This window comes from Hemicordylus capensis, chromosome 4 (assembly GCF_027244095.1).
Source record: "Hemicordylus capensis ecotype Gifberg chromosome 4, rHemCap1.1.pri, whole genome shotgun sequence".
Classification (NCBI taxonomy): domain Eukaryota; kingdom Metazoa; phylum Chordata; class Lepidosauria; order Squamata; family Cordylidae; genus Hemicordylus; species Hemicordylus capensis.
Window position 1 is genome coordinate 242,715,417 of NC_069660.1, and position 12,972 is coordinate 242,728,388.

Consider the following 12,972-nt stretch of genomic DNA (forward strand, 5'->3'; position numbering starts at 1 on the left):
GAGAAGCCCGGTGGCAGTGGTACATCTACAAGAGGAGGGTGAGCAGCTCCCGGTCCTAAGGCCCACATGGCCAGAGGGGCCTTCAATTGGGTCAGCGCCACTTCTGTCAGCGCCACACATGAGAAAGAAAATGAAATTATCTATCAAATCTTCATAGTGAATGCATCCTTAGCTTCAACTCTTTGGATGATCTCTTTCATTAAAAGTCAAGATAATGCTTAAGGATTTCACACATGGACACTGGATATTACTAAACTCATGTATATTGTGTAATTTCAGTTGGTATACATCAGATAGCTCAATATATCTTCCAATATATAATGGATTGGATCCCAACTAGTACTTCTGTGAATGGAAGAAGTTTTATTTGCATATTGGGGAGGGCAATTTTAACTGATCTCCCTTCCTTTTGCAAACCTTTCTGTCCCCTGAAAATATGTCCCCGAGGCATACCCCCGGGGCAAATTTTCAGTAAGCACAGAGGAAAGCAGGATTGGCAAATATCATCTCTTTCCCTTTGTGGCAGCACTGGCTGGAATCTAATCAAATGTTTCTATGAAAGCAATGAGAATATGTTACACTTTCAGCAAATACAAGATTCTATTATACTAGTAGGCCTTTTAGAACTGTAACTTTATTTCAAAAATTGGAAAATCATAAATAAAAAAGTATATTTATTCTTCCATGTTTAAGTTAAATAACTAATGAATGGGGGGAAACTATAAAAAAAAATTAGACTAACTTGTTACTAACAATAGAAGTTATCTACCACTATATAAGTATTAATGACAGTAACAACATGAATGGTCTTCGTTTCACCAGATACCTATTTTTATATACAATAACTTTAAAACAAGTCTATGTTTTCTTTTTTCGAGATGTTCCATTAACTTCTGATGTAGAGGCTGCTGTTTGCTGCTGTTTCTTCATGGGAGGAGGCGAGACCCATTCATCTGGACTACAAAAATAGGCACAAGTCATTGTAGTTATTAAATTAAAATGTGTCTTAAAGGACCAGCCGTAATTTCTTTTTACCATAGATTGCACATTCCGTAGTATTTTTGCACCAAGAACCCGCCCATGGCAAGCACCCGCACCTGTTTAGAGCCTGTAGTTTTGAGCAGCAATTGTTCCATTAAGTGGGGGGAGCTGTGAATATTTCATTCCATGCCTTCCTTTTGCAAAAATACACCAAAATTCTGTGTTTTGTTGATTGGGCGGTAGCGGAGAGGAAGTCCGCCACACTCTGCCGCCACTTCTCACCCCCCTTTGTAGTATCCAATACCAATATGTACTGGTAGTATCCAATACGCTCCAGAGCTAAGGAGTTCAATTGCCCCCCTTCTCATTTGAGGGACCAGAGATGTGACTGAACCTCCTAGCATTGCATGAGCTGGATAAAATGAGAGGCGTGCCTGTTGGGGGTTGTAATTTTTATCCCCCAGTTAATTAGCAGGGCACTAAAGAAGCTAACCACTCCAGTTACAGAGTAGAATGCAGAGTTTAGTTGTTGCAGCTACTTAGAGAAGACAAATGGAGTTTCTTGCAGAACTAAAATACTAAGCAGATTTATTGATGAAGTACACCTTTGGATAAGAAAGACCTAATCCTAATCTATAGAACTACATAATGAATAGGTAGGGGGAGAGAGATATTTCCATCTGCTCTCTAAGAGGAAAGAAAGGGATTTTGACTCAGCACAGGAAATACCTGTAGAGTCGCATCAGGGGTCATAGAACAGAGACCGTTAGGGAGACCCTTACTCACTATCTCTACTCCCAATGGCCCTAGTGGTCATTAGGATAGTTGCTGCAAAAGGTGATACACTGAAACTCCAATAGCGCCTGCACCCAATGCCTAATCCTGATGCAGATGTGCCTCTCATTTTGTATCCAACTCAAGCAAAGAGAAGGGAGGTGATGGAACTCCTTAGTGCTACAGCTGCAGTGAGGTGGATACTACCAGTAAGTGGGGTGGTGGCGGCGGCGGCAGTGGAGTGTGGCTGACTTCCTCTCCCCCACCCCTAGTCAACAAAATGCAGAGTTTGGGTGCATTTCTGCAAAAGGCAGGCATGGAATAAAATACTTACCCACCCTGTGGCCCTGAAGCACTGTGTGTGTGTGTGTGTAAATAGAAAGGAACCTGGTAACGGCTCCTTTGGTATAAATATATACCATGTTCCTAGATACCCAACCAGGGAACAGCTGGGCCATGAAGGAGGTGGCTGACAGTGAGTTGTTAGACAGCCCACACCCTTTCAAGTTCCCGCACCCTCCTTTTCTTTTTGTAAAGAACTGTAGAATCCATGGGTTCTTGGGGCAAAAATACGGTATAGTACATTCATAGCATCATTCATGGAACAAGGGAAGTACACATTCAATACTGTTGCTTTCCACTGCACTTAAATTACAACTAATTTTAACTTGATTGGGGTTGTTCATCAGAAAGCACTGAATGGATAAAGAAATCAAAAGTTTTCTCCAAGTCTGGAGAAAATATATGTTCACATAATTCCTTAGGAAACATGGCTACTGTTTATTATTTAAGGGACAGATAACTTAATGAGAAGAGGGAGACAGCTTCCCTCTCCAACTTGCTCCCCAATCCTATGGAAAGCAAGGAAAACATTAGCAAAACAAATGATTAAGGGACAAACAGCACAATTCTATGCCTGATTTATGCCTGCTGGAAGGATACAAGTCATTTCAAATCCTCATATACTGAAGAAACACTATATGCTAGTGGCAGTGAGAGGGAGGCGGCTCCCCACCAGAGATGTGAAAGACTGGGGGGAAACTGGAAAAACCCAGCTTTTTTTCCTGGGGGGAAAACACACAATTTTTCCTCAGAAAAAGAAATATGGAAAAAACCTGCTTTTTTCATCAATGGGACTTCCAAAGGAATGGGGGGGAGGGGGGAATGTTTTCTCACCAATGGGATTTCCACCAATGGGACTGAACCAACGAAGGGGAGAAAATTGGGGAGAATTTAAGGATGCAGAAGCTAATTGGAATCCTAACTCATGGATCTGCTTTGCTCCCAACAATGGCATTCCCATTAGAGTCAGGGGAGTGCCCCAAACAACTGCCCCCACAGTCTTCCTCTTCTCACAAGCTTGTTGTACATCGTGTTCTAGGAGGTTCTTCCTCTGTAGGAGAGTGATACTTGAAATGCATCGGGATGGCACCTATCCCATAATAAGCCATTAGTGCACCTTTCCTGTTGGCATGGTGCTTCCCCCTCTGTGCGCTTCCATATATCAAGGTGTGAAGTATGGAGTCACATCACTTTTTTCTTGGCCTAGAGATCTAAGATCTAAGTATTTTGAGTTGGGGGATTTTGTGTTAGGTACTCCCTTTTTTGTGTAAACTAACATCACAATCAGAGATAGCAAAAAGGGATAGATGAATACAACTTATTTTCTAGAAACCTGAAAGGTATCCTGCCTCAGGACACCAGACTTAAACACTCAACAGGAACCTTAACACCACTCCTTCAACTGGAGCTGTAAAAACAAAGTGCTTCATAGGGGTAAGCCAGGGAAAGGGGACTCATCAGAAAGTAAAAGCCCATGCTGCAAAATATAACACCAGTACTGCATCTCCTTCTCTACCATGAGAAAAGAGATGTCTACACAGAGCACTCAGACGACTATAGCCACTGATTATCTCCCCCTCCTCCTTACTGCTGCAACAAGAGTGAAATGTGAACTGCCTAAGCCACCTTTCCTCAGTCAACAAGTTGGAGCACCCACCACCCCTATAGAGAACACAGGGCAAGTCTGCCTCCTGACTGCTGGGCTGATGACTGTGGAATTAAAACAGCATCCATATCCAAACAGACTCGACATATGTTTTAAAAAAATAACATAATGCATAATCATAATGACAATTTAGAGCTTTTGCAAATAGTCTATATTGATAATTACCAATCATAAATATTCATATCAAAGGGGAAAAGCAGAATTTTCATTCTACTCCAGTCTAAAACTGACAAACACACCTGTATAATCTTTTTGATGTTTCTCTCCTCATTCTTTTTGGAGGATTTGGATTGTCATCGCTTTCTGGTTCTTCTGCGTAAGGTGATGATTTGGTGTATCGACCTGATGAGGTCATACCTAATTAAGACCACAAATATGAATTAACTCTAGCAGTTATATCTTCATTTTAAAAAAGGCACAAACATACATCGTATGATTAAAAGTTTAAAGACATTGGCTGACAGTCAAAGCAGCCTACTGCTAGCACAGCAAGAAGACGCAAAGTAATGTTTCCTCACTACTGCTCTAGCTCTGCAGCCTCAGGTGGAGAGCAGGTATAAAGTGGTGAGAGCAAATTTTGATGGTCCACACTTCCTCTGGATATCTCCCTAGAACATGTCCTTAAGGACTATGTGACACCTAGGGACATATTTTTGCATGACATAGGGCATACTCAGAAGCAGCGCAGACAGCAGAAATCTGCCCTGCCTGCTGTGTGCCTGAGATTGCACAGCTGGAGTGCAGCTAGGAAAGCTCTTGTTGCACAGATGTGTCTTCCTGCCATGTTATCAGTAGACTGTCTGGAAGTCAGTCATTGTCACATACAAAAAATATCTATGCAAGTTTTTTAAAAAAGCTACAGTTCAAAGTAATTAACTGCAAAATGACAGTCCTATTGAAAGCATCTTGTGCTTCTGAAACTGGGCTTGGAGAAAGTGTGCCACAGAGCATACCTCCTTGGAAACCAATCCCCTCACCATCCCCTTGGAGTTCAGAAAGAAAGGAAGCATATAGCAGGGCACTTATTTCCTTTCAGTTTGTTGCTCCCAGTCCTGCCCAATTGAAGGCTATGCTTACACATCAAAGTTGCTTGGCAGGACAAGAGACGCATACAGGTCCAGCCCTTAGTTCCTGCCAGTATTGTAAGACATAGTGATGGGGAGGATTTCTGAATCACCTCACACCCAATATTTTTCTGCAGGGATACAGTTGCTAACCTCCTCTTTTATCCTGCCTTCTCCCACCAACTTACAACATATGTTACATTTTACATATTAATTATATAAACTATCACTCTCTCCATTGATAAAGTGGCTTCGCCATATGCAGAGAAGGGAGCCTTAAAAAGGGGGTAGGCCATGACAGGATAAGAGAAGGTCTCTTTGGGGCTTCCTACCTTTGCAGAAAGATCTTAAAAACTGGCATGTGTCAAAGTGCAAACATGGTGTCTTCCATTAACAGCAAGATATTTGATTTAATACCATAAATTAAATAATAGCCCACATGTTTTGCAGTGTTAGGCAGGCATTTCCAATCAGCCCATGCTGCCATGGGAGACTAAAGAAGTTGTAAAGGAACCTCACTGGAGTTTGGGCAGTTGTACTCACTCACCCCTGCTCCAGTGCGGTGTCTGGTAATAGCTACCACCCTTCTCTGCTTCCAGAGTGAACGCAAGTCTGAGTCTGAATCATCCTTTGGAGGACCCCTTCTGTCTCCTTAGAGTGGGAGCCAGGCTTAGTTCACCCCTTCAGGTAAGTTTCACTTTAAGTAGCTCAACCAAGCAGTCAGCTCGTGGGGAGCCACAACTCCAGAGTCTCTAAGCAATGCATACAAGAGGTGAGATTATCTCTAAATGATTACTTTTTTACTCTACAGGAACAAAGGTGAGTAGGAGAGCAGGTAGGCATTAGCAAAATAATGCAAAAATCATTTCTAACTCTTAACACATTCTAAAGTCTAAAGCAAAGCACTTACATATCTTGATGGATGGTCCAGCAAGTAGATGGAAAACAGCTGACATTTACCAAAGGAAACATAAAACTTTTAAAGAGTTTCTTAGGCAAGGCACCTGGAAGGGTGGTAAACCCCTTCCACCAATCAGAGGTAGGCCACGAGGGCTCAGGTTGACAGCTCCTCAGCCAATTAAGATGAGTTGCCTCAATGGGTAGAGGTGACTGTGGGCCTGGCACCTAGCCATAGTTCAAAGGGTTTTTAATTACCATACTCACCAGGTAGGTGGGGTGCAAAATGCCCATTTCTTCTGTGCTAGACAGGATTAGAGGATTGGTGAATGGCAGGTCCAGCAGATGCTGCGGACGTGATGCTCTTGCTTCATGATGATGAAAGCTACTCTCATCATGCACACAGTTCCTTAACAGAAGTGCTGGCAGTCTTGTGTAAGAGTGCAAGTACACAAATACTTAAACTTTGGGAGTGCTACTTACAGTACATTGTTTCCAATGTAAGTTATGCTCCCATAGTGTGGACATGCAATTTTAAGTAACTGTGCACTTGTGCAAGACTGCCAGTGTTTCCTTAGATGCCCATAGCAGTGCGGGTGGATTGGAAATACCTCCATAATGTGATGCAACATGTGGGCCAATGTACATTTGAGAAAAATTGTTGAACTGAAATCTAAGATTTTTTTTTTTAAATACAAAGACATTTTGAAAACTACAAATGAATACCATCAGTTCATCTTCACTATATAAATCACTTCAGCTACAAATATTTCCTAGATCTGCCACCAAAAATAGAAATATCTTTATATCTCTGTAGATATATACATATATAACTTTATGCACAGATCCCTACTACATAGTTCCCCCGCTGAAAAGAATTATCATGCCAAGTTATATTTAAACTGCATTTGTAAAGTGAATTCTAAGCACACTACTATGAGGTTTGCTTTTGCATCATAAAAATAACATAATTAAAACAAATATATAAAAATTGTGAACTGCCTTTTTGAGGTATAAATGAGTATGTGACTTACCTAATTCTTGCTCTATTATCCTGAGTCTACTTTCTTGCTCAGCAAGCTCTTTTTTCTTTTTTTGCATTTCTGAAGTATTAAGTAACTGCTCTTGCTCTTCAAGTTCTGTATTTACTTTATTAAGTCTGAGAACTGCTTGACAGTACTGCTGAAGGCAATCTAACAGGTAAAAAAACAGTAGGATAATAAAGCACATGGCTGCAATCTGTATGTTACTTTTATTCTAGAACAAATTGTTTAAAAGAAGCAGCAATAACTGTTAATAAATTAATTAAATGGTGCCATTTAATAAAAATAGTTAATTAAAACTACTTCACACATGATTTCCTATATCACTTCTATGCACACAAAAAACAATAAAGTATCCAAATCATGATCTATTATATGTACATGTCAAATTTGCTTTTTATTTTCCATACGCAGAGTTCTGCTTGCGGAATGCGGTTTTCTTACGTTTTCTTTCCCTATAGTCGGATACACCCTGTGAAAACCTACTCTTGATGTATCTTGAAACAAGACAGTAAGTAGTATGGGGGGCTTGGGGGCTGCAGCAGAAAGGGGAAGAGGAATCAATGAAAAACTTCTTCTCTCTTGTGCAAGCAGAAGTGCCTTCCACTTGCACAAGCTCACCTTAGGATCAAAGCCTATGCATTTAACTACACATACATATTTGTGTAAGAAAACTGTCATTTGTGAGTGTCCCTGAGGACATAATTTTTGAGATCAAATCTGGTAATAAGCTCTGCATCTTTGCACATTCCTCTGTCATATCTGACCATAATAGATCCAAGTCTATTAATAGCAATAGCAATAGCACTTACATTTATATACCGCTCTATAGCCGGAGCTCTCTAAGCGGTTTACAATGATTGAGCATATTGCCCCCAACATTCTGGGTACTCATTTTACCGACCTCGGAAGGATGGAAGGCTGAGTCAACCTTGAGCCCCTGGTCAGGATCGAACTTGTAACCTTCTGGTTACAGGGCGGCAGTTTTACCACTGCGCCACCAGGGGCTCTATTAACAGTCAGAGTTCAAATGATAAGAGGCACTTAGGATGATGTGCCACAACAGATATTGCACTTTCATGTCCCATCACCATGCCCTACCATATATGGGATGCACAGCTTCGCAAAGTGGAGTGCTGTACTATTTTATTTTTATTTATTTTATTTTTGCATTTATATACCGCCTTTCGTTAAAAAGATAACCCCAAGGTGGTTTACAAAAGTTAAAAACATACAATAAAAAGATAATAAAAACATCATGTTAAAAATATAAAAACATAAAAACAGGCATAAAAACAATACAACAAATACAACAAATAAAAACACAAAGAAGCTGCAGTAGAAAACGATCATGTAAAAGCCTGGGTAAAAAGCCAAGTCTTTAAAAGCTTTCTAAAAGCCGTGATGGAGTCCGAGGAACGAATGGCCACTGGGAGAGCATTCCAGAGTCTGGGGGCAGCAACAGAGAAGGCCCTGTCCCGAGTGCACGACAGCCGGGCCTCCCTCATTGTCGGCACCCGGAGCAGGGCCCCCTCAGATGTCCTTGTCAAGCGGGCAGCAACCCGTGGGAGCAGGCGGTCCCTCAGATACCCCGGGCCCAAACCGTTTAGGGCTTTAAAGGTCAAAACCAGCACCTTGAATTGGACCCGGAAACGAACCGGCAGCCAGTGCAGCTCTTTCAAAATGGGGGTGATATGTTCCCAACGGGCAGCTCCGGATAAAACCCTCGCTGCCGCGTTTTGCACTAGCTGCAGTTTCCGGATATTCTTCAAGGGCAGCCCCACGTAGAGCGCGTTACAGTAATCCAGCCGCGACGTGACTAAGGCGTGGGTAACCGTGGCCAGATCTGCCTTCTCGAGAAAGGGACGCAGCTGGCGCACCAGCCGAAGCCGTGCAAAGGCACCCCTGGCCACCGCCTCCACCTGAGCTTCCAAAAGCAGAGCCGGGTCCAGTAGTACCCCCAAGCTGCGTACTTGCTCCTTCAAGGGGAGTGCAACCCCATCCAGAACCGGTAAAATCTCCTCATCCCGATTGGCTCTCCTACTGACCAACAGTACCTCCGTCTTATCCGGATTCAATTTCAGTTTGTTAGCCCACATCCAACCCATCACGGCCTCCAGCCCCCGATTCAGGACATCCACCGCCTCCCTAGGATCAGATGACAAGGAGAGATAGAGCTGAGTGTCATCCGCATATTGCTGACAACTCAGTCCAAATCTCCGGATGACCTCTCCCAGCGGCTTCATGTAGATGTTAAACAGCATGGGGGACAAGACCGATCCCTGCGGGACCCCACAGGCCAACGGCCACGGGGCCGAGCAGTAGTCTCCCAGCACCACCTTCTGAACCCTCCCCTCAAGAAAGGACCGAAACCACTGCAACGCAGTGCCTCCGATTCCCATACTCGAGAGGCGGCCCAGAAGGATACCATGGTCGATGGTATCGAACGCCGCCGAGAGATCCAGCAGAACCAACAGGGACGCACTCCCCCTGTCTAGTTCCCGGCGTAGGTCATCCACTAGGGCGACCAAGGCAGTCTCAGTCCCATACCCGGGGCGGAAGCCAGATTGAAAAGGGTCCAGATAATCCGTATCATCCAAGACCCTCTGCAGCTGGGACGCCACCACACGCTCCATCACCTTGCCCAAAAAGGGGAGGTTAGACACAGGTCTATAATTGTCCAGGCTGGAGGGATCAAGGGAGGGCTTTTTTAATAGAGGTCTTACCACCGCCTCCTTAAGGCACGATGGCATCCTGCCCTCCCTTAATGAAGCATACTACAGCTCATACCTTTGAAACTGATCCTAAGTAGTCAATAAATTGTATATTTATTTAATGGAATCATACACTTGAAAATCATACATCCTTAATGGAGTCATACATCTGAAAATTATTCATGATTTAATGGAATCATACATCTGAAAACTAAGCCAGAGGGTTCACACGGTTTCTCTTAATGGAAGTTGATGCACATGATGAAAGACATCAGTCTTCAAAACAGTATTTCACAAAAGAGTATGTAAGCATGAAAACATTTTCAGAGCAAGATTATATTGAAAAGATTTATTTGGTATACAAGTCAATAAGGCAGCAAGCAAGATTCAGTAAGTAAGGCCTGCTTAAAAAAAGGTTTCACTTACTAATGATTTGATGACATTTTCCTTAGTCTATTATGATTTGACTATAATGAAGGGCAGTGGGTAGAATTCAAACAGATAGCAAAATGCTACAAGCATCTATTATAATTTGTTGCATGTTTAATAGTAGTAGAAGCAATCTTAATTAACACAACTCTTTTTAAAGTTAAATCCAAATTGCTACTCTAACCACACTGTTTAGGTTAATATCATTTAATATATTATGTTTTAAACATACCTATCTGTTTGGAGAGAACACTGTAACGTTGTGGCAGAGGTGCTCCAAATACCATGCCTCTAAGCTTATCCATGGGTGGAGCTTTATTCTGCAGGCCTCCAAACTTGCCATTGCCGCGAATTCTGTCTCCCTCTCTTGTCAGCAAAGTTGGGCAATGTGCAATTTTCACAACCTATTAAAAAAGAATTGATAATCATTAATAATAGGTCTGTTGTGAGACATATACTGTATAACCTCTTAAAAATCAGGGTTGCTCTTCATTGAAAATCCTTCAAAGTCAACATATTGTTATTCGTATTTTACGCATTCCTCAAAAGACAAAGAATGCTAAATTTAACAGTGATAAAACAGTTGTGAACTTTTGCCTACTGGATCTGGGGAAAACAGAGATCGTGCCTCTTATCTGTAAATTGCCATTCTAGGCAAGAATGCAGGGACATTCTAAAATTGCTAGGAAGTGCCTTCTTCAGGACAACAGGAGGCAGAAAAAGAATGAAAAGTTCCTCCCAGAGAAGGGAGCCTGTCTACGAATACAGAGATCAGCCAAGTAAAAAAGTCTAAGAAGTGCAAATGTTTATTTTTCTACAAAGCAAACTGAGTATGAATAACAAAATATGATGGAAAAGTTACAAGAATAGTCCCAAATCAAAGAATAAACAAGTGAGAACTCAAGGGAGTACAAGGGAACGGAGCATTGGCCACTTACCGTGAAGGCTCCTTCTTGACGCTGGGTCCGAGGACATCTCACTACCGTGTTTCCCCGAAGTAAGACCTACCCCGAAAGTAAGACCTAGCAGAATTTCTGATGTGCCGCTAATATAAGCCCTCCCCCGAAAATAAGACCTAGCCGAAAATAAGACCTAGCCGAAAATAAGACCTAGGCAGGAGGCGGGGGTTCGCGGCCGCGCGCTGGCCGCAGGGATCGAGAACGGCAGGAGACGGGGTTGAAACTTGGGGCACTACCTCGGAGTAAGTTGTTCTGTGCTTGCCTGCCGTGGCCGGGGAGGTGTGTGCAAAATAAGACCTACCCGAAAATAAGCCCTAGTGCATTTTTTGGGCCTAAAATAAATATAAGACACTGTCTTATTTTCGGGGAAACACGGTAATGGTTTAACCTTTCCATGTTTTGCTGTAGAGTCTTTAAGAGCCTGGGAAGGGAAACCCCGCTCAGTTCTTTTAGGCCAAGAGCAAAAACAGGATAATACAGACTCTCTCCCTTCCCCCACCCCCATGCGGGGTAAGAAGGAGAATACCAATAATAGGGAACAAAAGTTTAACCAACATTCAACAAGCAGGAATGAGGGAGAAAGAGAGATAAGAAGACAAAAAACGGCGGAGTAGGCTCAGGCGCAAGGGTGGGTTGGGATGTCCTCGGACACAGCATCAAGGCGTAAGTGTCCAACTTGTAGTGTTTTGTGAAGGTGGATGGCATTTTCCACATAGCCGCCGTACAGATCTCATGTACTGGAGCATTGGTTGAAAAAGCTGCTGATGTTGCTGCTGCCCTATTAGTGTGTGCTAGTATATTTGTTGGTGGACGAAGGTGCAGTGAATCATAGGCCATTGCTATGCATGCCCTGATCCATCTGGCAATGGTGGCTGCCGACCATGGATGTAGGTAGAAACAAGACTAAGAGGGATTTGGTGGAAAGGAAACCTTTAGTACATTTTATGTTTTCAGGTAGTGCTGTACATCTAGCTTGTGCCAAGCTTTTTCTTTTGGGTGGATTGGGTTGGGGCAGAATGAAGGCAATATGATGTCTTGAGAGTTGTGAAAGATCGAAAAGAATTTTGGATGGAGGAAGGGATCTGGGATCAGATGGACTGAGTCTGCAGAGAACACACAAAGATCTTTATGGCGCGAAGTTTGGATACCCTTCTGGCTGACATGACAGTGATCCAAGAAGGTCAACTTGAAAGTTAATGTCCTTAGTGGAACAGATGACAGTGGTTCAAAGGGAGGTGAATGAAGGGCCCGTAGGACCATATGTAGACTCCACGATGGGAAGCGATGTACCGTAGGTGGGGATAAGAAGGTTGCCCCTTTTAGGAAATGTTGTAGATGCAGATGTGCTATCATGGACTTCGTGGAAGCGTCTGAGATGAGTTCTACCAAAGACGCTGCTTGTCGTTTTAGAGTGTTTGGCTTTAGTCTCTTGTCTAGACCGTCCTGTAGAAACTGAAGCAAGTGTTTCATAGTGGCGTCCCCTCATGGGACTGAGTGTTTAACAGACCAGTGAAGGAACGCTCTCCAAGTGTACTAGTAAATGTGGTTTGTAGAGTTTCACCTGGACACCATCACTGTGTCGAGGATTGTGTTAGAATAACCATGCATCTTCAGCAGGCCCCATTCAGCAGCCATCCGGCTAGACTTAACCAGGCTGGGTTGTGGTGATGCATGGGGCCCTATGATAGGAGATCTTTGGAGACAGGAAGTTGCCACAGTTCCGCTACTACTAGGTTGTGTAGTTCCACAAACCATGGCCTCCTGGGCCAGAACAGGGCGATGAGGATCACTTTCGACCTGGAGAGGTGGATCTTCCTGAGGACATGAGCTAGTAAGGAAAATGGCGGGAATGCATAGTGGAGACCCTGTGGCCAGGGGGTGGAGAGCGCATCTATTTGTTCAGCTTGTTCACATGGGAACCTGGAAAAAATCTCTTGGTTTTCGTATTGTTAGGGGTTGTGAAAAGATCCACTAGTGGTGTGCTGAAATTCTCTGTGAGCATCTGGAAAACTGATGGTTTGAGTTCCCACTCCCTGAGTAGTAACTCCTTCTGATTGAGCCCATCTGCTATGACACTGAGGTCTCCTTGGACATGGTGCACTG

The 12,972-nt window shown here is 43.1% G+C and overlaps 1 protein-coding gene across 8 annotated transcripts in view; it reads right to left on the bottom strand.

Moving 5' to 3' along the window:
* Positions 1-615: 615 nt before the first annotated feature.
* SMCHD1 (structural maintenance of chromosomes flexible hinge domain containing 1) overlaps positions 616-12,972 on the bottom strand; it is a 260,220-nt gene continuing 247,863 nt past the window's right edge. For 7 of the 8 annotated variants that reach the window (XM_053245723.1, XM_053245722.1, XM_053245718.1 and 4 more), the window contains 4 exons: positions 10,143-10,314; positions 6,759-6,917; positions 4,003-4,120; positions 616-958 (listed from right to left, as the gene is read on the bottom strand). In XM_053245723.1, the coding sequence (XP_053101698.1) occupies positions 859-958; positions 4,003-4,120; positions 6,759-6,917; positions 10,143-10,314 (549 nt within the window). In that variant the 3' untranslated portion in view covers positions 616-858. The remainder of the gene's footprint in view (positions 959-4,002; positions 4,121-6,758; positions 6,918-10,142; positions 10,315-12,972) is intronic. The other variant, XM_053245721.1, reaches the window with a different exon arrangement.